The sequence below is a fragment of the Eulemur rufifrons genome, chromosome 27 (assembly GCF_041146395.1).
Source record: "Eulemur rufifrons isolate Redbay chromosome 27, OSU_ERuf_1, whole genome shotgun sequence".
Classification (NCBI taxonomy): domain Eukaryota; kingdom Metazoa; phylum Chordata; class Mammalia; order Primates; family Lemuridae; genus Eulemur; species Eulemur rufifrons.
In genome coordinates this window covers 28,170,770-28,198,500 of record NC_091009.1, presented here as the reverse complement: position 1 = coordinate 28,198,500, position 27,731 = coordinate 28,170,770, and the positions used below count along the sequence as shown (strand labels likewise).

The 27,731-nt window shown below is 51.7% G+C and overlaps 1 protein-coding gene across 1 annotated transcript in view; it reads left to right on the top strand.

The window, feature by feature from the left end:
• Positions 1–12,851: 12,851 nt before the first annotated feature.
• MFSD4A (major facilitator superfamily domain containing 4A) overlaps positions 12,852–27,731 on the top strand; it is a 29,719-nt gene continuing 14,839 nt past the window's right edge. The window contains exons 1-3 of the mRNA XM_069459548.1: positions 12,852–13,081; positions 24,121–24,319; positions 25,046–25,306. Of these exons, the coding sequence (XP_069315649.1) occupies positions 12,852–13,081; positions 24,121–24,319; positions 25,046–25,306 (690 nt within the window). The remainder of the gene's footprint in view (positions 13,082–24,120; positions 24,320–25,045; positions 25,307–27,731) is intronic.

Below are 27,731 nucleotides of genomic sequence, written 5' to 3'. Positions count from 1 at the left end.
AGTCCCTGGGGTGCAGCTGTGGATTTGTGAAAGGAGAGCCATGCATGGCATGTAGAAGTTTGGCTTTGAATCCTGGCTTGGCCACGCCGTGATCCTGGGCTAGTGAATCTGCCAAAAGGCAAGCAACAGTCTCAAATCCTCTAGCAAAGGAGACAGACTGGGGTGGGGCCCTGCTTCAGTCACTCCCCCTGCTCCTGTCTCCTCTCCTCCCACCCAATGTCCCTTTGGATAGGGCCAGGCAAGACTGGAAAGATTACCTGGCCTCCCAGTCCCACCTTCTCTAAGGGACTAACCGGGTGTGAGAAAACGACCCCACCCCTTCCCTCCCCCTTGGGCAGAGCAGCTGTCCCCAAGAACCCCTTTCTCTCCTACTGGACCACGGTGGGGCTGGTCCTTACCCATCCTTGGTCTGGAAGATGCGGCTCTGTCTGAAGAATGCCACTAAGTAGAGGGCCCCATCAGCCAGGAGCAAGGACTGCGCCACGTCAGGCAGAACACCAAAGGCACACCCCAGAAATGGCGGCACACAGAAAGGAGACACCGAGGCGAAGTGAGGACTGTGGCCAAACTGTGACTCCCTGAATGCGGCTGTCTCACCGAAGGTGGAGGAAGCACCAGGGCGTGGCCACTCAGCCCACACGGGCTGGCACTCGTTGTGCGTTAGGGCCGGGCCTGACCCCAGCAGCACAGGACTCAGAAGACAAGGCCCACACATACCAGGGATCCAGGCCAGAGGGCAACAGCCGGTTACCTGGGCACGAAGGAGGGAGCCACTGATTCTATCTGGAAGGGGGTGACACTTGAGCTGGACAGTGAAGGCTGGGTCGCATTTCTGCAAGACAACAGAGAACCACTGAGGGGCCATGTTCAGAAACCACCAGTCCTACCGTGTGTGTGCGTGTGTGTGTGTGTGTGTGTGTGTGCGTGTGTGTGTGTGTGTGTGTGTGTGTGCTGGAAGTGCATCATAAAGGCACCGAGCTTGATCCTGTGGACCATGCAGGGGAGGGGAGGATGTGTTATTTTTTACAGACTATTAGAAACAATATGTGTTTATCATAAAAAATTTGGGGAGAAACAGAGATAGTATAGAGAAGAAAATTAAAATCACTCATATGCCAACTACCCATAAGTAACCATTGTTAATTAACATTCTGATGCTTTCCTTTCAGATTCTTTTACAAAGAGACCTTAGGCTGGGCGAGGTGGCTCACGCCTATAATCCTAGCACTCTGGGAGGCCAAGGCAGGTGGATCGCTTGAGGTCGGGAGTTCAAGACCAGCCTGAGCAAGAGCGAGACCCCATCTCTACTAAAAATAGAAAGAAATTATCTGGCCAACTAAAAATATATATAGAAAAAATTAGCCGGGCATGGTGGCGCATGCCTGTAGTCCCAGCTACTCGGGAAGCTGAGGCAGTTGGATTGCTTGAGCCCAGGAGTTTGAGGTTGCTGTGAGCTAGGCTGATGCCACGGCACTCACTCTAGCCCGGGCAACAAAGCGAGACTCTGTCTCAAAAAAAAAAAAAAAAAGAGACCTTAAAAAAAAAGAGTATATGTATTATAGATATAATATATAAACATGTTAATACAGCAAAAATACATATTTCATATTAAAGGATTATGTTACATTAGAATATATTCTGAATTCAGTGTATATATAGGTTAACATACAAATTATTTTATAATAATTTAGTATAATATGTGTGCTTTTTAAAAAAATTAAATTGGGATAATATAAAGGGGGAGTTTTAAATTTTATTTGCTTAAAATAGACAACAAATTCATCCCTCCATAATTCAGAAGGTGCAAGAGCGTACAGTGAAAATGACCCTTTCATTCCATCCCCCATCTCTCGCCCCTAGTTGGACTCAGTGGACAGTGTTGTAACCTCCCAGGAATTTTATGCATAGACAAGAAGATAAATATATTATTTTTTCCTTTGTTTTTTACATAAATGTTACACAGGTTAGCCACTTATTCTGCATCCTTCAGTTTTTACTTTATCTTAGGTATTATTTCTTATCAGTACTCTAAAGCATTTTCTCATTTTTTGTGACTACATAACATTCCATTGTGTGACTATATCCTAAATGATCTAGCAAGTCTCTACTAATAGTCATTTGGGTTGCCTACCATCTTTTGCTTGTATCAACAGTGCTGCAATAAATAATTTGGAACACATGTTATGTGTACACAAAATAAAATGACATGTTATGTCATTTTGTACACATACAAGTCTGTATGCAGGAGGATGTCCTAGAAGTGGAATGGCAAGTCCAAGGGCAGGTGCAGTTATAATTTTGATAGATGTTGCCAAATAGCCCTCTGTAGAGGTGATACTCATTGTGTTAAAATGTCCCTCTTTTGATGTAAATCAGAGACAGAATCAAGTGTGAATTTAGAGCCTGCGGGTGCTGGATTAGGGCAGGGCAGGCAGGGACAGGAGGCTGCCGCAGTAGCAGAGGAGAAACTGCCTGGGACTAAACAGTGGCCCAGAAGCCCCGGGCAGAGGCAGCGGTGGGGCTGGAGCCGTGAATCCAGGAAATGTGTGGGGCAGAGAATTGACAGGACAGAGACACAAACTGGCCTGGAGGTGACGGTGCCAAGTTCTCTGACAGGGAAGCCTTGTCTGAAAGGAGGAACCCAGGTGGAGAAACAAAGGCAGCTCAACAGAGAGGGAAGGAGCCTTCGCTTCCCAGAGGGAGAGATATTTATGATGATGCTCAAACTCTTAATTTGTTTCATTCCCCTATGTCAGGAGCATGACCTTCATTCTGAAAAAAGCACAACAGACATATCAAGAGGGAATCGAAAGTTTCCAAAGACAGACGATTGGCTGCACGTGTCTGCCCTCCCTCCTTCCCTGATCCCACTAAAATGATAATAAGGCAGTGAGGAAAACATATTCCCTAATGATGAGGAGACAGGAGGGAAGCCACCTGCAAATAAACACTTTCAGCAAATACATAAGAGCTGGGAAATGGAGAGCAGCGTGGCCACTGGCGAAGCCAGGAGGACAGTGAGCCCGGGGCGGGGGGGGGGGGGGGGTAGCTGGGAAGGTCGCACGTTATCCCAGCAGGACCACAGGGCTGGACGGCGGAGAGGAGGCAGGAGATGGCTGGAAAGAGGCCTGGCCTATGGTACGTGGAGAAGTCAAGTCCCACACAACACAGTGGAGGGTTCCATGGCCCCAAAGAAGGGGCTTCCACTTCTATTGCTTGGAGTCCCCCGTGTGATGCTGGCTCCCTGCCCTCATGAAATGACATGAAATCTGCCAACTAACCAGCCTGGCTCACTTTTAAATATGAAAAAACAAATATCAGACATTTGGAAAAAGCCTCTAGCATGAAAAAAAAAAAAAAAAAAAAGACAAAGATGAATGGAGGTGGGGGGAGTGCTCCCTAAGAAAGAGAAATAATTTAGGAAATAGAAGATAAAAGAGAATTTTAAATATTTAATTGGAATCCTCGGAGAGATTTGAGAAGGTGTTGCAGCCCTAAGCAAGGACAGGATGCCGTGAAAAGAAGAAGTCAGAGGGTAAGTGTGACTGCTGGAAATTAAAGATAGGATCATGCCAAAAAAATTTCATTAGATGGTGTTGGAAAGTAAGAGAATTAGTTTAATATCTGAAAAATAGTATATCCAGATCCTAAAAATTTCCTTAGAGGGGAATAAAAAATGGTTACCTCTAAAAATATAAGAATCAGACGGGCCTCAGGATTCCTTCCCATCAGCAACGGCTAGAACAAGGCCTTCAACATTCTATGACAAAGCAACTTTCAACCAAAAATTTTATATCCATCTAAATTACCATTCAAACGTGAGGGTAGAACAATGACATTCCCAGACACCGGGGACTCAAGATCTACATACCACGCATGCCTTCTGGAGAAATTACTTAAAGATGTGGTACAACAAAATGAGAGCATAGATAAGGAAGAAAAAGAGAGGAAGGACGAAAGAGAGAGAGGGAGGGATGGAGGGAGAGAGGAAGGGCTGCTAGGCCTGGGGCTGCAGTGGAAAGAAGTCTCAGGCCAACAGCTGGGTGGCAGAAGGGCAGGGCTCTGTGTGACAAGTCCCCAGAAAATGGGGGACCTCCGTCCACGTGCTGGAGAAGTGGAAACAGACTTGAGGAAATGACCAGGGCACATACTGATAAGAAGAAAACAATAAAGGGGGAAACTGGAAGGAGAAGAAGAAAGGCAACTCGAAACTCTATGAAAAGCTAAAAGAAATGAAATCAATTATAGGACTTTGTGTGGCTCTGCAATAAACAATATTTACATGGTCACAAAATGTAAACACTATTTATTGAATTTAAACTTTTAGAACCAACCTATAGGCAAAGCACAGGAGACCTAATTATGGTTAGAAAATTGGCATATAAATATTATCAAATTGACCACGTAAAGTAAATGTTTAGAAGACAGAAGGTGGGAAGGAAAGCCAAAAAGGAAAGGTAACAGTGATGATATCTTTTATCCTACAAAATAATGAGTCCAACCTACTATCAACAGCTGGTGCAACGAAAAGTAAAGATGTAAATATGTTACTTAAAGCAAGAAAGGTAATCAACAGATTTATTTTTATTTTATTTAGAGGAATGAAACAAAAACTGCTATATAATTATGTTGGGAGTAGGGTGAGGGGAGGGTTGTTTGGATGATGTATGTGAACTAAATCCTCATTTTCCATAGTTATAAATCAAAAGGGGATGTTTAAACTTGAAAAACCAAGAAACAGCAGCATTAGCATATTATTTAGAGATCTGGAAGTTTCTCCCAGAATAAAGAGCTAAAACAGAAGCAGTTCCTCTGAGAGCAGGACTAGAGGTGGGAGGGATGAGTTTGGGGACTTATCGCTGTAGGCTCTTCTGTTCTAGTTTATTTTTAACCATGTGCATGAATTTCTTTGATATAAAAAATTCCAAGTACATCACAAGATGGATGAGAATGTAGACGGTGAGAGCTTTCACGGCCGAGGATGAGTTCTGCGGGCCCCGTTCAGACGGGACACGAGGGTCATGAAATACCTTGCAGGTAGGACTGAAAAACAACCCAGATAAATCACGAGGACATTGGAGATAAGAAAATTTTCGCAAGGAGACAGAAGGTATTTCTGGAAACTATAGACCAAGTCAGCTCAATATAGAATCCTGGCAAAATCCTCGCACAGATTATTAAACAGATGGCCGGGGAGTGCTTTGTGATTTATTTATTTATTTATTTATACTCTGCCTCGTTCCAAAAAGAGACATTTGCAGTGGCTTACAGAGATACATACAACAGGACAAAAACATTTATCTAAATGTGAGGAAAGGATCTGAAAATGCTAAACAGAGAGAGTTACTATATGACCCAGCAAACCACTCCTAGGTATAAGCCCAAGAGAACTGAAGCATGTTCACATAAAACCTGGTACATGCATGTTTTCAGCAGCATAACTTGTAATAGCCAAAAAGTGTAAACCCAAATGTCCATCAGCTGAGGAATGGATAAACAAAATGTGGTACATCCACACAATGGAATAGTATTCAGCCATAAAAAAGAATAAAGTACTGATATGTGCCACAACATGGATGAACCTTGAACATATTATGCTGGGCCAGGCGTGGTGGCTCACACCTATAATCCCAGCACCTGGGGAGGCTGAAGCAGGAGGATAGCTTGAGGCCAGGAGTTCAAGACCAGCCTGGGTAGCACAGCGAGATCTTGTCTCTACAAAAAATAAAAAAATTAGTTGGGCATGATGGTGCACACCTGTAGTCCCAGCTACTCGGGAGGCTGAGGCAGGAGGATCGCTTGAGCCCAGCAGTTCAAGGTTGCAGTGAGCTATGATCAGGCCACTAGTGGGTATGGAGTTTCTTTTTGGGGTGAGGACAATGTTCTGTAATTAGGTAGTGATGACGGTCACACAATCTTGTAAAATACACTAAAAACCACTGGATTATACACTTTAAAAGGGTGAATGTTATAGTATGTGAATGATCTCAATTAAAAAGCATTATTATGGAAAAAATTGAGGAAAGGAGGATAAAGAGGAAAGGACACAAATAAAGAGGAACCAAGTCGATACATAATACATACACCATAAAATTCTATGGAGCGGATAAAGACAGACCATGACTTTGATCATGAGCTTTCCAGCAGCTACCACATGCTTGGAAAATAGTGTTACATCAGTGATTCCCAGCATCTATAAGATAAACACGAACAGGTTGCTCAAGAGGAGCACAGCTTTTTTTTTGGTGCCGATGCCCAATAGAAATCTCTCCTGTGCGTCTTCACAAAGGGGACCTCAACACAATAGAGGCCACATATGAAAACCTACAGCTGACATCATATGAATGGGGCAAAGATGAAAGCCTTTCCCCTAAGAACTGGAACAAGACAGGGATGCCCACTTTCACCATTCATATACAACATAGTACTGGAAGCCCTAGCCAGAGCAATTAGGCAAGAGAAAGAAATAAAGGGCATCCAAATTGGAATACAGGAGTCAAATTGTCCCTCTTTGCAGACAACATGATCTTATAAATAGAAAAACCTAAAGATTCCACCAATAAAACTCTTAGAACTGATAACGAATTGAATAAAGTTGTAGGATACAAAATCAACATACAAGCATTTCTAACACACAATAATGAACTAGCTGAAAAAGAAATCAAGAAAGCAATCCCATTTACAGTAGTTACAAAGAAATAAAATACTGAGGGGGTAGCCAGGTATTAAATGTAACCAAGGAGGTAAAAGATCTCTACAATGAAAACTATAAAACACTGAGGAAAGAAATTGAAGAGGACACAAAAACATGGAACATTCCATGATCATGGGTTAGAAGAGTTAATGTTAAAATGATCATAGTACCAAAAGCAATCTATATTGAAATCCCTATCAAAATACCAATGATAGTCTTCACAGAAATAGAAAAAAAAAAATCCTAAAATTTGTATGGAACCACAAAAGACCCTGAATAGCCAAAGCCATCCTGAGCAAAAAGACCAAAGCTGGAGGCATCACACTACCTGGTTTCAAAATATACTACAAAGCTATAGTAATCAAAACAACATGGTTTTGGTGTAAAACAGATACATAGACTCATTGGTCTACATGAGAACACAGAAGTAAACCCAGAAATAAATCCACATATTTATAGCCAACTGCTGGTCTCATAATATAATGTTAAGGCAGTACACTAGTGTTTCTGGTGTGGGTGCTGGAAATGTTCTATATTTTGCTCTGGATGGTGATCAAATAGGTGTGTACACATGTAAGAATTCATCGAGCGTGCTATTTAATTAAGGCTTGTGTGCTTTAATATATTTTAAGTCAATATATTTTAAATTTAACCTCAATCAAAAAAGCAAACTAAAAAGTACTGTAAGTCATGTGCTTGGCATATTGAGTAGGCACTCAATAAATAGTTGTCAGACTGCACTGTCTCAGACCACTTGGGAGTCCTGGGTGCAGTGCTGGGAGCCATCCTTTGTAAGAGGGTCGCCGACCATCAGAGCGCGGCACGATGGCGAGGGAACACATGGGAACTGAGGAGTAGCTGCAGGGAGTGGAGAGGATGATGCTGGGAACAATGCGGCGTAGGAAGAACACAGAGTGTCTCCAAATACACACTCTCTCTGTACAATGGGAATGAGACTCTTTCCCTGTGGCTCTGCATCTGTGATTCTCAAACTGTAGCGGCATGTGAATCCCCTGGAGGGCTTGTTAAAAAACAGATTACTGAGCCTCACTCCCAGAATTTCTGATTCAGCTGGTCTGGGGCAAGACTGAGAATCTACGTTTCTAACAAGTTCCCTGGACGTGCTGCTGCTGCTGGCCCAGGGATACTATTTGCTGGCCACTGTTCCGGTATACAAAACTGGGATGGCAGCTTGTGTTGTTCATACCAATAACGAGAACTTATTAGGAACCTGGTGTTCCAGTTTCTGTGACACACACTATCTGCACTTTCTTACAGTGAGTGAGTTATTACTCTCCCTGTTTTAGAGACGAGGGAAATGTGGCTCAGTTTCTCACAGGCGTCGCAGCCTGGGCACGCTCAGGCTGAGGCTGGGCTGCTACCTGCAGGGATGCTAGACGTGGAATCCGGTTTCTGAGTGGGAGGTTGCACTAGATAATTCCAGAGTCCTTCCAACTCTCAGTTAGACTAGCTTCAACTAGCACTTTTAAGCACTAGCACATATTAAGCACCAACTAAATGCCAGATACTATGCAACATCTTTCCAAGGTGTTTGTGGCCACCGGTCAAAGTCTAAGACGCTTCTGGGTCATCCTGCTTCCTCCTGTCCCTCCTGTCCTCCTTGGCACCTGCAGTGACCACTCCTCGTACCCTCCAGGCAGGCTGAGCACTGAGCTCATCCGGATATTTAGTAAAGGAGGCTCTGTGTACACATATCCACCTCTGCTATTTGCATTCATGTGTGCTAAGGTAGCTGGGTCATCCAGGTACAGTCCTTGGCACTAAGCTATCTGCCACCCGACACAAGCCAATCCCAGGCAGAGCCTGAAAATCCACTCTCCACACCCTGGCCAGCAGGGCAATGATGTGGAGGCTGAGAAGACAAAATCCGGAAGTTGGAGAGGAGCGCCTCATGCCACAGAATGGCCAAAGGAACTGCAAGATGTTCCCAATGACTTTGAACTGGAGACTTCCCTCTACTGCTCCTGCCTGGCCTCCTGAGAATCTGGGAAACAGAGACTCGAGGCTCTGGGGACCGAGGCAGACCAGAAGTCACTGAGAGGGTCCTGCCAGGCATGAAATCAGACCCGCATCCTAGTGACCATCCTCTAGGCTAGCAATAATCAGGCCTTTTCCCTTTGTACATTTTTTTTTCATATTTAAGGTTTTCAATTCTAACAGAAACAGTAACAAAAACAAAATGTGCAACATGAGTTTACACACTAAGGAATTTCCACAGCTGTGATGCATGCAAAAGGATAGTAGCAAAGATATCTAGCTCTTATTTCACTCTGTGTTATATTATCCTGTTTACCTTCTCCTGTGTATTTCCAGGATGTAAATTACCTATAGATGGGCCAAGATGTGCAGTCGATTTTTTGCTTCTCAACTTTCAGGTGTAAGAGCAGGAGTTCAGCGGGTGCAAACACCTCTGAAGGACTTCTCACCAAGGAGTCAGAAATCTGGGCCCCCAGTGATGAACAAACCCCATAGTCCTTGCCTTGGAACAGCAGCAGTAAACAGATAATTAGCACTGGGATAGGCTGGGAGCCCTGTGGAGGGAGGCTAGGAAGGTCAGAGAAAATTCTGGAGAGGTGATCTTTGAGGCAATGAATAGATTTCTATCTCTAAGAGTTTGAGAACCCTTCACTCCTACAGATCCTGTCTTCTAATCAATTTGATCTTTCCATATATTGGGGTCTCAAACCACTTTCCAGAGCTTGATGGAGATAATCCCCTTTCAATTTATAAGGAGAGAAATCAGGAGTTAAGCAACCATCCAAGAATGACCACAAGGTGCTCGGCCAAGAAGAGACATTTGAATTCTCAGCACATACGAAAGGCTGGACAGCCTCTGTCCGTGGGGAACTTGGTGTTGGGAGATAAGACATGTAAATGTAAAACCGAAAGTAATTGTAAAGGTGTTGTACAAATAAATGGGTCCAGGACTTGCTATCTGCAAGGCATTCTGTGGTATGAGGCGCATGCGTAGGGGTGGAGAGAGCTAGAACATAGGTAAATATAGTCCCAGCCCTTAAGAACTCGCGGTTTGACTGGCCGCATTGAGGGGTGGGGAGGCAGGAAGAGGAACAGCCTGTGAAGTGTAATACCCGGCCCTGTGGAGATGTCGTAGGGTACAGAAGTGGATCTGGGTCTGGCTGGAATCGAGGGCTGGATAGAATTTATTCGGGAAAGATTCCTAGAGGAGGGGGACAATGTGTGACGCTAGAAAATAGAAGAGACAGAGAAAGAAATAAGGAAAAAGTAAGCAAAACCTTTTCACATGTGTACTCATCTTGCAGACCCAGCTCAGAAGTTACCTCTTCGATGAAGCTTTTCCAGGCAGAATTAGACACTTCCCTCTCCAGGCTCTCAAGCCACCCCTGTTAACAGAATATATCTCATTGCCATGTACAGCTGACCCTCTGGACCTGCAGGTTCTGCATCTGTGGATGTAACCAACCACAGATCAAAAATACTTGAAAAAAAAAATCGCCTCTATACTAAACATGTACAGACTTCTTTATCATTAATCCCTAAAAAACACAATGTAACAATTATTTACATAGCATTTGCATTGTATTAGGTATTACAAATAACCTAGAGATAATTTAAAGTATGCAGGCTGGGCACAATGGCTCACACCTGTGTAATCCCAACACTTTGAGAAGTCAAGGCAGGTGGATGGCTCAAGGCCAGGAGGTCGAGACTAGCCTGGGCAACTTAGCAAGACCCCATCTCTAGAAAAAATAAAAATTAGCTGGGCGTGGTGGCTCGCGTCTGTAGCCCCAGCTACTCAGGAGGCTGAGGCAGGAGGATCGCTTGAGCCCAGGAGTTTGAGGTTGCAATGAGCTATGATTATGTCAGTGCACTCCAGCCCCAGTAACAGAGCAAGAATTTAGCTTTAAAAATAAATAAATAAATATGAAGGAGGATGTGCATAGGTTAAATGCAAATACTATGCCATTTTATATCAGAGACTTGAGCATCTTTGAAAATTGGTATTTGCAGGGGTTCTGGAACCAATCCCACATGGATATGAAAGACTATACTTGTTGCCTTACCTGCTCATCTCAATCCCAGGGCCTTATAGAGTGCCAGCGCCCAAGAGATCTTTGACTCTACAGGGGCCAAGTATTGTACTCATGGTGGAGTGCCTCACATTTTTAAGTAAGGCGTGCCTTACTTTTTATTTTTACTATTTTATTAAAGTATAACTTACAATAAACCACACAAATCGTTAAGTATACAGTCCAATAAATTTTTACATACATTTACACCTGTGTAGCCGCCACCCAGATCAAGCTAGAGAATGCTTCCAGCACCCAAGGCACTGGGCTGACTCACTGTACCAGAGTCACTGTCACTGTGGCTGGAGGAGCTGAGCCAGTAGGGTGATATAGCTGGGGAACACCGTCTAGGGAAGTGTTGACAGAATTTCGGGGGCTTGGGCTGGAGAAGCGAAATCACTGGAGCAAGGTCATCACGTGTGAAGGACTGATTTGCACAGAGCGATCAGATTTGCTCTCCGTGGGGCTGTGGGCAGCAGTTACAGGGAGGGGCATTTCAGTTGAGCTCAAGAACTCTCCTACAACCAGAGCTCACCTGCATGGCAAGCAGCCCCCCAAGAAAGGTCCCCATCAGTAAAGGTGTCAGTCAAGGACAGTATTGGCAGGCAGCTAACAGCAAATTTGGGGTGGCGATAGAGGACTCAGCTGGAGGTTATGCCTTCCAACTCTGAGCTTCCATGGTGCTGGAGTTCTGTGATAGCTGCGAGAGGATTCAATCAAAAACTTGTGGTTATGATTTCTATTTTCCCAGAGGACAGGACTCCCTTTTCTGGTGCTCACAGTCTAGGGATGGATGGGGCAGATGTCCGGGTGTTCGTGTGAGATGGGACCAGCACTTGCAGGCAAAGTTGGTTGACCCCACCTCATGCCAGGTTGCCTTTGGGCCACCCCCTCATGTACCTCCTCAGTCCTTTCAGCCCTGGTCCCCCTGGCAGGCAAGTGGGCATAATGCCATGGCTCCTGCCACTACTAGCACACCCAGGCAGGGCTGACACTGTAGGGTCTTGCTGCTTTTTGCCTCCGGGAACCAGTGTCCTGGCTCCCTTAGGAGCAGGATCACACTGAACCCAGCAACCGGTGACCACCTGAGGAAGGGACAGCCTGGGTCAGCTGCAGCGCCTTGAAGGACACCCAGTCTGGAGGCTAAACATCCCCCTAGCCCCTGTCCAGGCTTTACCCATGGAAAGGAGAATTTTCCCTAGAACCCGTGATTTATTTATTCTAGAGAATTATTTCAGAATTCAGAATTCTTCCCTGGGGTTCTTCTAGGACACCATCCTTCCCTCTCCACCCCCTCCCGTCCTCCAACTTGTTAGGAGGAGAGAGATGGAGTCTGCAGGCACCGCCACTCTCCCCCTTCCCGCACCTGGCCGGGGCGCAGATAAGATAAGCCTGCGGAGGGCCGGCTCTCAGGCCCTTCCAGGGAGCTTGCTGGCAGGAGGATGCCAAGTTTTTAGGGTTTTCCTTCTAAAAGGCAACGTGCTTAACCTCTTAAGGTTCTAATGAAAATCATGAATACTCTCCCGAGAAAAAACGTTTATTGAGGAGATTTTGCCTTCCATCGGGGAAGGCGGGGCGCCGTCAGACCCTCGAAGTCCATCTGGGAAGCCCCTGGGATTAAGGGGTTAGGGGTCCGGGTCTCCGGCGTGGGGAGGGCTCCAGCCTCTCTCTGCAGACGCAGGACGTCTCGGGCTCTCGGTTTGCCGGGCTCTAAAACGGGCGCCCAGGGGCTGCGCGGAGAGGCCGTGGGAGGGCCGGCCGGGTGGGAGGGGGCGGGCTGCGGCGTGGCTCGCGGTTGGTCTCCCGCAGCCGGGGGAGGGCGAGCATGTGCGCTGGGGAAGCCGCGCGAGGCCGGCGCCCGGCAGCGCACCGGGAAGGCGCGGGAGCAGACGCGCTGCCCACCGGCCGCACCGGCGCCCCCGCCGCTCCCCCGGCCCAAGGGCGGGGCCCCTGGCCGGGGCGGCCCCTCCCCGCCCCTCCCTCCCGGCCGCCGGCCTCCCCAGCCCGGCCGGCCCTCCCGCGGGCGGCGCGGCACTCGGGCACCGGGCTCGCTCCGAGCCACTGCCGCGAGCCCGCCAGCCGGGGCCATGGGCTGCGACGGCCGCGTGTCGGGGCTGCTCCGCCGCAATCTGCAGCCCACGCTCACCTACTGGAGCGTCTTCTTCAGCTTCGGCCTGTGCATCGCCTTCCTGGGGCCCACGCTGCTGGACCTGCGCTGCCAGACGCACAGCTCGCTGCCCCAGATCTCCTGGGTCTTCTTCTCGCAGCAGCTCTGCCTCCTGCTGGGCAGCGCCCTCGGGGGCGTCTTCAAGAGGACGTGAGTGCCGCGCCCGCGCGCCCCCGCCGCAGTCCCCGGAGCCCACCCGCGCCGTGCCCACCCTGCCCTCCCGCCCCCTGCCCAGTCCTGCCCCAGCCGTGCCGGGCTGCCCGTCGCCCCCGTCTCCTGCTCGGCCGCGACCACCCTCGCCGGCTCCGCCAGCTGCACCCCCCCTGGGCGGAAGGGTTGCCTCCCTCCCCCACCCCACCTCTCCCCGGAAAACTCTCCCCAGAGACTGAAGGTGACTTCTGGATTATTTATTTGTCTTCAGTCACCCGCGAGAGAGGGTAAAACCAGTTCTCACCCCTTCCCCCACCCGCCACCCCACGGGGAGAGAATGGAGTGATGGAGTTTGCAGAGGAGGGGAGGGCCCCTCTCTGGCACAGCTCTCTGAGGTTTGTCAGTAGCCCCGCTGCCTGCCACTGCCAGGGGTGGAATTGGAAGTGAGGTGGGAGGACAGCGGGAGGGCCAGCTCAGTGGCAGTGCTGGGTGTCAGCTAGCCTGCGGCTTCACTGAGCCCCCGGGGCGGGCTCCACTCACAATCAGCTGCACGTCAGCTGACACAGGCTGTCCCTTCCCCACGTCCAGCGACGGACGGGGCTAGTGGGTCCTGTGTGGTCTTGCTCCTGAGGGAGCCAGGACACAGTTCCTGCACTGGCCCCTAGAGGTGGAGCCCTGCCGCCTCTGAGACACATGGCACCACACTGCAAGGGCTAGGTAGAAGGCCCAGGGCATCTCCCCCATAGCTTGGTAGGGTGACATTCCATCCCTGGTGCCAGGATTCCCCTCTGCTCCCCGCCTCCTTCCCATGCCACTGCTCCCTGGCCTATGCCCCAGGACAGGGCTCTGGTCTCTCCCTGGCATGTCCCCTTTGGATACCCTTGCAGAGCCTCATTCTCCTGGCTCGAATTGGACAGGGCCACCTCCGCAGGGCCCTTATGGAAAGGCAGCAGGATTCACTCCCTTGGTGCAGCTGGGAAAACAGACCCAGAATAGAATAGAATAGGGAACAGAGGACTTGCAAGCCAGAGGCTGCTGCGTGATCTCCCTGGTCCCAGCTCCTGGATGGGTGGTCTTTGAATTGCACAGACTCGAGCAAGCAGCTAGCCTGGGAACAAAATCACAGTTGGACTATCCCAGGGAAACCTCTGGAGGGACCATTCTGGACCAAGGGCTTTTGCCCTTTGCTCACTCCTCGAAGTATCCGTGATGGTGGGTGTTCCTGTCCACCTCACTAACAGCCAATGGAGAGAAGCACAGGTGTCAATACAGATGGAACAGAGTTTAAAACATGAGCAATTCGGGTGTGATTGTCCCCATTTTCCCCAAATCCTCTTGTAAACTGAATTCTCTCCTTAAGAAGCAAGTGTACAGCCCAGCCTGGTGGCTCACGCCTGTAATCCCAGCATTCTGGGAGGCTGAGGCGGGAGGATCGCTCAAGGTCAGGAGTTCAAGACCAGCCTGAGCAAGAGTGAGACCCCCGTCTCCACTAAAAATAGAAAGAAATTAGCTGGACAACTGAAAATATATAGAAAATATTAGCCAGGCATGGTGGCGCATGCCCGTAGTCCCAGCAACACAGGAGGCTGAGGCAGAAGGATTGCTTGAGCCCAGGAGTCTGAGGTTGCTGTGAGCTATGCTGACGCCATGGCACTCTAGCCCAGGCAACAAAGCAACAAAGTGAGACTCTGTCTCAAAAAAAAAAAAAGAGAGAGAGAATCAAGTGTACTTGTGTGTGCCAGTGTTTTTGTGGGTTTGGTACAGGACTGGTTGTACAAGAGATTCAGAAATCTTAAGGAAGAGCTCAAGATCCATTCTGCCTAGAGGCTTAATTAGAAATGAAGATAAAGTACCTTCAAATATCAGAGGTTGTTTCTTACGTATTTTAACTGGCAAAAACTCCCGTACCCGGAACTGTTAAGAGCACGTGTAGTGCAAAGAATGGGAAAGGGAGTGAGGATAATTCTAAATGACAGGTTGGCAGGCCAGGTTTTGTGAAGCCGGCAGAGACACACACCCAACTGGGCCATCTCTTCCTGGACAGCTTTGTGCCTCCTTCAGGGCTCCTTAATCAACAGGTGGCTCTGACTGGTGGGGCCAGTCCTACAGCAGGACACTGGCTCACAGAAAAGAAAAATGATAATGGCAACAGTCAAAACTAACTTTCTTTCGCACTTACTTTGTGCCGGGCACTGTTCATAGCACTTTACATGCATCAACCCATTCAATCTCTGCAACCATCCTGGGAAGTAGTACTAGTATCTCTATTTTGTGCGTAAGGAAGCTGAGGCACAGAAAGATTAAGAAACTTGGCCCATATCATGCAGTTGTTAAGAAGAGACATAGCCAGGATTTGAACCCAGACATTTGTCTCTAGAACCAGATACTGGGGCAGTGCCTCTTGCTTTGTGAGTGGGCAGCTCCAGCTCTGCAGATCAGGGGCACGGGATGTGTATTCCTGTAGCTACTCAGGGGCCAAGTATTCCTGAGCTCTCACAGCTCCTGGGAAGGCAGTGGTGGGCCTCTGGGGCTTCCTGCTGGGATCTCTGAGGGGGGTAGTTCCTATCAGTGGTTCAGGTTTAAATTCTGAACTTCAGTCCTCCCACTTCCAAGACAAAATGTCAAAAAGAACCCTTTCCTTTGATTAAGAGCAAAGCAGACTTCCAGTGGAAATGGAGGGATGTCCCATGAGTGGGACATCACCTTGAGCGTGGGTGATAGTCTACCACCACCCAACTAACTCTGGGCAGCTCTCGTCACAGTTCCCCATCCCCCCAAGCAAACAGAGCTTCACCAGCCCAGAAACCAACCTCTAAAGCTTGATTCCACGGGGCCTTGCCGCGTCTCCGTTAAAATGCTAATACCCTTGCAAGTAAGTGCTTTTCAGCTTAAGTGATTACCAGCTAGTGCAGCTCTAGTACTTGTGAGTGGGGGATTGGTTTAACAAATCTGTTAAAGCCAGCTGTTGCGGGGGTTCCGGGGAGAGTGACGGATGACACGTGGGAGAGGAGAGTCCAGGCAGCGCCTTTCTCTAGGGCTCCTACTCAGGTCCTGCCTAGACTGGGGGCCCAGGCTGCACAGGGCTTCTGGACGCCTCCATAGGGACACGAGTTGGAAGAACTGTTCGTGGAGAGCCTCGAATGCTGGAGTGGGTGCGGGGGAGGACTTCAGCCTCTGCTCTGGGCAGCACCAGCCTATGTGCACACTCCTGCTCGCTCGCTCTCTGCCTCTGCGGCTTCTAGCATAGACAGAGACCTTGAAGGAGGCCAACACATGCAGGCAGGAGGGAGGAAGAATCTAGACTACACCTTCCTTAGGAAAAATCTTGCTTATCACAAGGAGGAAATCTTTCAGAGAAGAGAAAAACAAAAAGCCACCTGGTTGGCAGGGTGTATAGGTATGAACTTTGTCAGATAGGAAAGGTGAGGGGGTATTTAGATTAAAGATTAGGTTTTCTTCCTGGTTTCTTGGGGACCTGTCTAACCAGCCCAGGTAGTTGGGAGACCCCTTTATCTCAGAGGCATCGGAGTAGTTAAATGACTTTCAGAGCCTCCTCAGCCTTTTCCCAGCCTCACCTTGGCCTCTCCTCTCCCCTACCTGCACCCTCTTAACCGGAGCCTTGTTGAGTTCTTCCTCTGTGCCCTATTCACTCCCTCCTTTTCTACCTTCTTCCCCCTCAAATTTCTTCTAGTCTGCAAGTCTTGCCCTGCCCAAGACTCAGCTATGAAACCATCCTGCCCATTGCATCAAACCCTATCTTCCACGCACCGGTACCCCGCCACTCTCAGACCTTCTGGCCCTCTGAAGTCCCTGGAACACAACACAAGCCAGGTCCTCCGTCTGAGCTGGGCTCTGGTTGGTCTCCCATCCAGAAAGCCTCTGCCTCTCTCTCCAGCACCTTGTCCACTTTTCAGCACATGACAAACCTGTGCCAAAGGCCTACAGGGAGTCCAGCACCAGACGTGGCTCTTGTTTTAAAAACCCCTCTCAACGTTGGGCTATCACATGACCCCAACTCCTAGGTATATGCCCCAAAGAACTGGAAACATAAGTCCACACTAAAATTTGTACACAGATGTTCACAGTAGCATTATTGATAATAGTCAAAAAGTAGAAACAAATCAAATGCCCATCAACAGATAGATGGATAAACAAAATGTGGTGTATTTAGCTGGGTGCAGTGGTACATGCCTGTAGTCTCAGCTACCAGGGAGGCTGAGGAGGGAGGATCACTTGAGCCCAGGAGTTTGAGACCAGCCTGGGCAACGTAGCGAGACCCCTGTAGTAAACAAAACAGAAATGTAGTATATTCATACAATAGAATATCACTCAGCCATAAAAAAGGAATGATGTTGACACATGCTATTAATATAACATGGATGAACCTTGGAAACCTCATGCTAAGTGAAAGAAGCCAGACACAAAAGACTGTATCTTGTGTGATTCCATTTATATAAAAGTCCAGAATAGAGAAATCTATAGATACAGAACGTAGATTAGTAATTGCCTAGGGCTGGGGGTGGGGGTGTAGGGAGGAATCGGGAACGACTGACTACTGAGAGATATAGGATTGCTTTTTGGGGTGACAGAAATGTTCCAAACATAGATTGTGGTGATAGTTTCACAACCCCAAGATACTAAAAACCATTGAATTGTAGAATTATACACTTAAATATGTGAATTTTATGGTATTTAAATTATATATCAATTTTTTAAGTTAACAAAATTCTGAAAACTCATCCCACCCATTAATTCACTCAACAATTCTCTCTTAAGTCAGACTCTGTTTCGGGGAGGAACCTGACGAGGTCAGGGCCCTGCTGTCATGGAGCCTGCATTCCGGAGGAGGATTTTAGATGGCGACATGAAGGACATGAAGCAGCGTGGGGTGGAGAGGGGCAGAGTTGGGGGGCTACTGTAGCTAGTGCTCAGGGAAGGCCTCTCTGGAAAGGTGACATTAGAGCTGAGGCTTGAATGACAGGACAGAGCCAGGCGTGCACCATGGGGAAGGGGTATTGCAGGTGACAGACCGCAAGTTCCAGTTGAGCCAACATCCAACTCCCTGCACACCCTAGGGGGCCCCGGGGGATGCTGTCATGTACAGGGTGCAGCTCCCAACCTCAGAGTCTGACAGCACAGTCCTGCCTTGGGTTGGGATCTCCCGAAAGACAGATTTGGGTGCCCCTCCCGCGGGGTCTCCCCAGCTTTGACACAGGACCCTGAACACCTGAGTGTGGAGGCTGGGGTGACTGATTTAGAGGGGAGCTCCTCTCCCTGGCCCTTTCCTCGGTCTGAGCTGCCCCTTCCTCAGCCTGGCTCGAGGTAATCACCAGCCTGACCCAGCTCCCAGGGGGGCCTTGTCTCCTGGTGTCTTGTCCTGGGTCCCCACACTGTCTCACTCTGGGCTGCCTGCCTGCTTTGGGGTGCATAGGGCTGGCCTGCCTCTGTCCATGATTCTGCTCTCTGCTCTCTGCCTCTCCGCCCCAGTCCTTCAGGAAAGGAGATCATAGAGGCTGGGCAGGGGAGGGAGGGAAGGAAGACGTCCTGAGCAAAAACGTAAGGAGAGGCCGGGCATGGTGGCTCGCGACTGTAATCCTAGCACTCTGGGAGGCCGAGGTGGGAGGATCGCTCGAGGTCAGGAGTTCGAGACCAGCCTGAGCAAGAGCGAGACCCTGTCTCTACTAAAAATAGAAAGAAATTATCTGGCTAACTAAAAATATATAGAAAAAATTAGCCGGGCAAGGTGGCGCATGCCTGTAGTCCCAGCTACTCGGGAGGCTGAGGCAGGAGGATCGCTTGAGCCCAGGAGTTTGAGGTTGCTGTGAGCTGGGCTGACACCACGGCACTCTAGCCTGGGCAACAGAGTGAGACTCTGTCTCAAAACAAACAAACAAACAAAAACGTAAGGAGAATGTCAGCGTTGCCAGACCCTGGGGTCACTCCGGGCTGGCATGGGGCTGAGCCTCAGCAGCATTCTTCCCCGCCCCCGGGGGAGGAGGGCAGGAACAGGCTGGCTGGTACCTTACTGCTCAGGCCCTTCCCCTGTTTTGGAGCCAAGCAGTCCCTGCTCTAGTCACAGAACCCGGAGGGCAAGAGCAGGTGCCCAGGACAGGGCCAGGTCAAGGTGATCACGTGCTCCCTCGGGGTAGGGCAGAGCACTGGGGCTGAGAGGGTTCAGCAGCATATTCAAGGTCACCCAGCAGACGTGGGCTGGGCAGGCAATGAGGCTGGGGAGAGAGGACCCTGGCTCTCTCCTCTTCCTTCCCCCTTTGCACCTTCTGCTTGGAGCCATTAATGAGTAACTTGGTCATTTCTCGGCTTCCTGAAGTAGGTTTCCTGCACTGTCGAGGCTGTTTCCTGGGTCTCCCTAGGCCTTGAGGGAGTGAGGCTCTTCCTCTAATTGGCCTGAATTAACCTGTGCACTGAGGACAAGGGGAGGGAAGATCGATGACACTCTGCTGGCCTTTGCCTGGATTGGGAGTCGAGACACTGGACGCTGGCCTGGTTCTACTCCTCTCTCTTCCCCTGCCTGGGCCTCAGTTTCCTGATGTCGTTGCTGCCATTGTAGCTGGGACGCTGGGGTGGGAAGAGGGCGGTCTGGGAAGGAGGGGCCGTGACGCCTCCCTTTGACAGCTCCTGGGCCAGCCAGCGTCGCCCCAAGGGTGTCGCAGCAGGAGTAGAAGCAGGCCTGGGGGGCAGTTCAGGAGCTGGCACTGATTGATCTCTGCACTCTTGCTGCTGAGCACTGTTCCCTGGGTCCAGTAGTGCTCTTTGGGGGAGCCAGGGCCGCAGGGTAAGCACCTGGGAGGGGCTGCAGGGGCCATGGGGAAAGCCCAGTGAGTGAGCAAGGGAGGATCCAATGTCACATCACTCCGTCTCCGGGCAGCCTCAGCCTCACGCAGAGCTTGCTGTCCCCATTTGATAGCAGAGGCAACTGAGGCTCAGAAGGGCTAAGTGTAAGTGGCTTGCCCCAAGCCACGCTGCTGGGAAATGGCCAGGGTGGGTCTAGAACCCAGTCTTCTGATTACAAATCACACTGCATCCTCTATGCCAAAACCATTTTGACATAATCATTCCATAATTTTCAATTACCCACCTTCCGGAAGGGCCCATTGACCAAGCCATTTAAAATAGGCAATAAATGTCTTTCAGTCTGGCTCTGGGATATAGCTGGGACTTTTTTTTTTTTTTTTTTTTTTCTCTTGGCAACAACATACCATTCTAAAGAAATTTGTTCAGGCTGATGTTTGGAATGTCCAGGCACAGCCCAGCTGGAGCGGTTGGGGAGGGTGCACAGCCTGGGATCCCAAACCCAGATTTCCTGGGGCACAGATGTCCCCATTTATGGGAGGCGGTCTTCTCCATTTCCCGGACCCCCTAGCCCGATGTGGGCTCAGCCCTCCCGCCCCAGCTGCTTCGAGGTGTCAAGCGAGAGTCGAGAGTCACAGAATTCACAGCCCAGGGTCTGGCAGGAGGGTCGGGAGGAGCTTTCCCAGGCCTGGTTCCCTCCGGCCTCCCTCTTCTGTTTGTTCTCTTTACCCCTCCCCCCTGCCTGTCCCTGGGCCTAGGACAAAAAATGCCCTTGTGGGCATCTAATGTCCTTCTCAACAATGACAAGGTGAAAGGACACAACGGGCAACCCATAGGATCGAGGGACAGGGCAGCCCCTGTGCTGCCAGCCCTTCCCCTTCTCCTGTGTCCCCTGCTGTCCACTCAGCATGTTCCTGGCAACCCATCCCTACATTATTCTTTATCTCTCTGCCTCTGCCGCCCCCATCAGATAATCTAGCAAAACTCCCACATCAGCTTCCCAGCAATCCCTTCCTCCAGGCTCACATGGGGCGGCCAGACAGGCCTTCCTCGAGCATTGCACCCGGCCCCTGGCAGCATCCAGGGCCGAGCGCCTTCTCAGGGCCAAGCATGGGGCCGGGCATGGGTCCCACACGGAACAGGCTGCAGCACATGCCTTGGGGGCTGGTGACAAAGCCGGCAGTTAGGATAGCAAACATTTGGATCTCTGGTAACAGGCGCAGAGGGACCGTCGGAGGCTCATGTTCTAGAGACTAAGCTGTTCTTCATTGTTTTCCTACCCCTGCAGCTCAGGGCTCTGTGGAATCCGGCCTCGTGTTCCCAGCTGACCCTCCCCTCTCCAGCCTGGCTGGGTCTGTGGCCCGGCACCAGCCACATACGTGCACATGCTTGTGACACTCTCCTCCGTGGAAAAGCATGATGTAGGGGACATAACAGCAGGAGACCCGGGTTGCAGTCCAGGCTCTGCCCGCTACCATCTTAGCCTTTCTCAGTCTGAGTTTACTCCTGGGGCAAATGGGCACAATGACAAAGCCTACCTCACAGCCTTGTCACGTGCACCCGGAGTGGGGCACTGTAAACAGATGTTCGTGGCTGCCCTGGTGGTCACCCTCACTTCCTTCCCCGTGCTCCTTCCCGCCTCGGCCCACTGGTGCCCTGTCCCATGCCCTCAGGACCTCGCTACGGGACTGATTACTGAGCCACTTTCATCCAGGTTTTCAAAGGCAGTAATGATACTGAGTTAATTCTTCAACAGAGTTTTTGCATTTGGTTTTCCGGGGTGTCCCTGCTTTACTGCAGAGTGGTGAGTGTCGGAGTGGAAATGTCGGTCCTGGTCCCGAGGTCGATGGGGGGATATTTGCAATGTGCAGATAGGGGCCCTCTTGCTGTCCCTGAAGTCAGCCACCCAGGAGACTGTCTTGTCCAGGGAAAGGAAGGGGGAAAAGGGAACTATAATGAGCGGTCTGCCATTTTTATCCATCTGCAGTGTGTGTCGGCGTCACCTCTCTGCTGGGCACTAGGCAGGAGGCGGCCGCGGTGCAGGACACAGAAGCACAGGGGGGCACAGTGAGCCACGCAGGGCAGGGCTGGTGCAGCAGGGCCGGGGTTCTCGGTGCTGGGGACTGTCAGGGCGGGAACCCCCGGAGAGCCAGAGGAGTCGGGAGGGACCCGAGCAGGCCTCCCCACAGCACTGCCCTCCCTGGGTTTCCTCCTACGAGCTGGCCTTGCAGCGGGTGTATGCTCCCCTCTCACACACCGAGTTCTGAGCTGGAAACAGACAGGGGTCTTGATCAGTAATGTCCCCGACAGATCAGCCTGGAAACAAGAAACGGGAAAATAACCAACTGCTGCTATCAGCAGAGCCGTTTTGTTAAAGGATTTAATCAAAGATGGAGCAAGATACGATGGCTGAAGGCCAATGCTGACGGCCGAGGGGGCCAGAGGCAAAGAGCCCTGGGAAAAGACACAGCCTGGGGGCCACTGGGGACTTCCCTCTTCTCTTCTGTGTGCCGGAAACTCGGAGGTCTTTTTGCCGCCCACCCCCCGCCTCCAGGTCCAGCAGCCAAACTAGAGGCTGACGGGGGGCTCTCCAACTTTTCATAATCTGAGAAAGTTCCTCCAGAACCTTCCAGAACCTTCTTGCTGCCCAATCTCCTCTCCCTGACATTAGCCTTTCAGACTGGTCCCAGAAAAAAAAAAAAAAGCTTTTTTTTTTTTTTTTTTTTTTTTTTTTTTGAGACAGAGTCTCACTCTGTTGCCCAGGCTAGAGTGAGTGCCGTGGCGTCAGCCTAGCTCACAGCAACCTCAAACTCCTGGGCTCAAGCGATCCTCCTGTCTCAGCCTCCCGAGTAGCTGGGACTACAGGCATGCACCACCATGCCCGGCTAATTTTTTTTTTCTATATATATTTTTAGCTGTCCATATAATTTCTTTCTATTTTTAGAGGTGGGGTCTCGCTCTTGCTCAGGCTGGTCTCGAACTCCTGAGCTCAAACGATCCGCCCACCTCGGCCTCCCAGAGAGCTAGGATTACAGGCGTGAGCCACCGCGCCCGGCCTAAAAAAAGCTTTAATCCTTTCTCTGAGAGTCTGGTTATTGGCAGAGTGTCCCCAAAAGACCTTGCCGGAGCCTTAGACACGCCATTTATTCATTCATTCACTCACGGGGGGACAGGCCCTCAGCCTGCCTTCTGTGGGCTTTGCCTTCTGTGGGCTTTTATTTTTAAGATAAGATCTCACTCTGTCACCAAGGCTGGAGTGCAGTGGTGGGATCATAGCTCACTGAAGCCTTGAATTCCTGGGCTCAAGCGATCCTCCTGCCTCAGCCTCCCAAGTAGCTGGGACTACAGGCATGCGCCACCATGCCCGGCTCATTTTTTTAATTTTTTGCAGAGACAGGGTCTTGCTATGTTGCCCAGGTGGCTCTCAAACTCCTGGCCTCAAGTGATCCTCCTGCTTCTGCCTCCCAAACAGCTGGGATTATAGGCATGAGCCACCGTGCCCGGCCTCTGTGGGCTTTTTTATTGTCTGAAGAAGGGGACAGGTTTACCACTCAAACACATCTCAGTGGGGACAGCCCCAGGGCCTCTCTCCCAGACATTTGCCAGGCACAAAGCCTGCAACCTCCGCCTGCTGGAAGAGTCGCCAATTTACCCAAATACCCGGGCTGTGGGCCTGGTGCCTGTGGGGCAGTGGCTGCCTCACCTCTCCCTGGGGGAGGGGAGGGCACACTGCGGCCAGCATCTCTCCCTGGGGGAGGGGAGGTGCCCACTCAGGGGCTTCTGGGCTCAGGTTCCATCTCGGGTCCCACCTGCCTATGGCGCAGTTCTCTTGACAGGCTCAAAGCAGCTTCCTTGGGAGGGATAGGAGATATGTTTGCATTTAATCGTTTATAAGTAAACAATTTAAGGTTTAAGTAAACAACATAAAATTATTTATAAGTACAATAATAAAAAGTAGCCAGGCTCTGTGAAGTGCCGATCGTGGGTCCCTGGAATTCTCATAGCAACCCGGGACATAGAGATAGTTATCGGAGGATACAGACACTTTCGACAGCTTGCCCACTGTGGCCGACAAGTGACGGGGCTTGGTCCTCAGCTCCCTTCCCTTCCCACCAGGGGGTGGGAAATGTCTTGTCTTCCGGAGGCCACCGGCACATGGAGGACAGGGAGGGGGTGCTTCATTTGAAGGGCTCCAGCCCTGTCCCCTGACGCCACCCTCCCTGCTGCAGCCTGGCCCAGTCGCTGTGGGCCCTCTTCACCTCGTCTCTGGCCATCTCCCTGGTGTTCGCCGTCATCCCCTTGTGCCGAGATGTGAAGGTGCTGGCCTTGGTCATGGCGCTGGCAGGCCTGGCCATGGGCTGCATCGACACCGTGGCCAACATGCAGCTGGTGAGGATGTACCAGAAGGACTCCGCCGTCTTCCTGCAGGTGAGCCAGGCCGCAGGCGTGGGGCTGGGTGGCGGGAGGCCGTGGGGAGCTCCTTGGGCCCATCCGTCTCTCCCAGCCCCCTCCCCAGGCATTCCCCCCTGGGCCTGGGTGGTGACTCACAGAGAGCACTCGCATGGCTGCCCAGCTTGACCACGCACAGCTGGGCCACACTGGGCGGTCGCTCAGTGCCTGTGGACTTGGGGTTCCTCACCTCCAAGCAGCCTGCATTGCAGGGTGCCGCAGGAGTCCAAGTGCTCATGAGGGGAAGTTCTTTGTGAACTGGAAGTGTGCGATGGGGCTGGGGTGGCCGTGTCCCCCCTGCCTCCTTCCCCTCCTCCCCTCTCTCCTTCTCTCTTTTCTTCCTTCTCCCCCAGTCACCCAGGATTCCCACCCAGCCCTTCCCTTTGGGGAGTTAGCTGGCAGCTGCTAACATGGGGAACAGCCCTAGTTGGGGCTGAAGATTGGGAAAGAAGAGAGACAGGAAGGGAGGGAACTGGTCACTGTCACCCAAGTCATCCCAGGCCATGAGGGTGGTTGACTTAGATGACAGTTACCTTTCCCCACCTCTCCAGCTTCTTGCCCCCTTTGCTCCCCACTCTGGGGCCAGGCAGGGGCTCCCGGATGGGGCATGAGGTGGGGTCGGGGGAGCTGGCCCTCTGTGGGCAGCGGCCAGGCCACGGCTTCCTTGGACTGAAGACTCAGCCACATGCCCCCCTTCTCCTCCAGGTGCTCCACTTCTTCGTGGGCTTTGGTGCTCTGCTGAGCCCCCTTATCGCCGACCCCTTCCTGTCTGAGGCCAACTGCTTGCCTGCCAATAGCACGGCCAACGCCACCTCCAGAAGCCACCTGTTCCACGCCTCCAGGGTGCTGGGCCAGCACCACGCTGAGGCCAAGCCTTGGTCCAACCAGACACTCCCTGGCCTGTCCCCGAAGGACGGGGTGGGGACCCGAGTGTCCTATGCCTTCTGGATCATGGCCCTGATCAATGTGAGTGTCACGGGGCAGGCTGGGTGGGCAGCTAGTGGACAGTCCACACATCCCAGTCCACCCAGGGCCCGAGGTGTGCCATCCCGCAGGCAAAAGGATGGGCGAACTGACCCTCCCAGGGGTCACCTCTGAGGCCCTTCGGTGACCTCTGTGATTGCAGTTCTCAAGGACGGGAGAGCAATGAGCAGGCTGAGCGCAGTGAAAGTCAGGGCCAGCTTTCTAGTCATCTGAGGCCCCGTGGGAAACCAGCTCTTTCCCTCCAAGGCCAGATGCAGTAGACCCCGGCACAGGCCACGGCAGGAAATGTTAGGCTCTTCTCCGGGGTCCTTCTCGCTGGTGGGATTCTCTTGTGCTCTGCTGCCGGGGGGCTCCTGTGGCGGAGATGACCTCCGAGGGGCCCTGCCTGCCAAGGCAGCCTGTGGTGGGAGCAGCGGAGAGACCACCTCACTCTGTGACGGGTCTGATTCTGAGGCCCCTCTGTTTGCCCTGGTGCCAAGTCAGCACCGACTCTGGTCTCTGGCTGGAAACCGCCTCTGGTGCTCTGCAGCCCAGGATGGGCTCCCCTGCATTAGCCCAGGCTGGAGACCCCCTTTCCCTGCCCAGCCTGGCTTGGAAGGACTGTTGGCAACACCAGAGCAGCCCTGGCCTCCCGGCTTGGGCGCAGCCTGGAGCTGGGGATGGGGAGTGTCCCAGGTGGCCACTGGCCTGGCTGTGGGATGGAGGCCCCTGCTGCTTGTCACGGTGGCTTAGAGCCTCTCTTTGCACCAGGTGGACTTGTCGGCCCTGCAGGGGCAGGTGGACTCAGGCGGCACAGCAGCTGCCTACCTGCTGCTGAGCCCGAGTGATGCCACACACATAGCCCTGAAGGGCGCCTTTGAGACCACCAGTTCCACAAGCAGCACAGCAGCGGTGGGGGGTGGGTGTCGTACCATTGCTGGCTCAAGGCCCTGACAAGGGGCCCGTAGGAGGCCCCGACTCCCAGCGAGACCACCCACCTGCTACCCCAGCATCGCTGCTCATTTTTCCTTTCTGTTTCTTTGTAAGTTTCCTCTCCCTGTTCTGGAATCTTCATTGGGGGCTCTCAGAATGCGCCTTCCCTTTTCTTCTGCCTGTCCCCATCCATTGTTTTGGGAACAGTGCAGCCTCGGGCCCCGCCTTCCCAGGGGGACCTGCGAAGGGCAGGAGCACTGTCACTACGACGCCAAGGCTGGGATTCCGGCCCAGGGAGCCAGAAGGTCCGGCTTGAGCCTGAGGTTTGTTCTCTCTTGCCCACGAGGTGCAGACTGGAGTGACTTTGTTTGCTACAGGATTTCCGGACTTTTTCTATTGGTTTGTGTCTGAAAATAAACAGTCCACCACAGAAGCAGATGGGGGCTGTGCGTGGCTGTGGGCACACACACGCACGCACGCACGCACGCCCCACCTGGCCTTTTCTGACTTTTAAGGCGGGGCTGCCTTCCCTGAATGGGATTTTTATAAAAATCGGGTGTGTTCCTGCAGCAGTGCCAGCCAAGGCTCTGTGAAGGCCTCCCCACGCCCACCGCCCTGGAAGGCCCCACCTGGGTGATCACACCTCTTTTACAGCTGTTTCCCCTTGGCCCTCACCCGGGCATTCTGCCCCTGCCGGCCTCTGTGTGCGGCTTTCCTGTTTGCCCAGCGGACTGGAGGGAGGGCTGTGTCTCCCCCATCGGGCCGGGCAGGACCCCCTGGGGCAGGGGCTGTGTCTCTCCCTTCAGGCCCGACGGGTGGGCTTACCGCTGGCAGGGGCCAGGTCTGACCCGGACTGATTTTTTGAGTGTGCAGAAAGGCTCCCAAGGTCACCGTAGGAAGGTGTCACAGGGGTGGTTAATTGTCTTTCACTCTGCCGCGTGACTGGGGAGAAAGCTGGCGAGACCAGCTTGCCTCTAGCAGAGGAGGAAGGGGCTCCCCCGGAGCAGCGCCAGGCGGGTGCTGGCGGTCTCCTCGCTGGCATCCTACCCTCCTGGCTTCTCCTGCAGCCCGAAGAGGCTGGGCCTCTCGCCAGCCTCCGGGACCTTCAGCAGCTCCCTGGGCTCCCTCTCCCTCCTCAGCAAAGGGAACTGGGCTGAAGTCGCAGCAGGAAGGGCGGCAGTTAGACTTGATGAAGCACCTGCTGGCAGCGAGGGTGGTTAGACACAGGCAGGTGCACCTGCGGGAGCTGGTGGTGGCTTCTCCAGGCAACGTCAGAAGCCGGGGACATTTCCCGTTGCTCTGGGGAGTTCAGGTGACACCCAGGTGGCTTCACGTAAAGAGCAGTGAACTGCACACTGGGCTTGTCTGTGAGTGGTGCTTGTAAACATGCATTTCTCAGTCGAAAGGAGTCCACGTCTGTGTCCCCAAGTTCAGACATCAAGCCCCCGAGGGGCCTCTGTACCCTGCTAGGATAGAACGTCACCCAGGCAGGCCT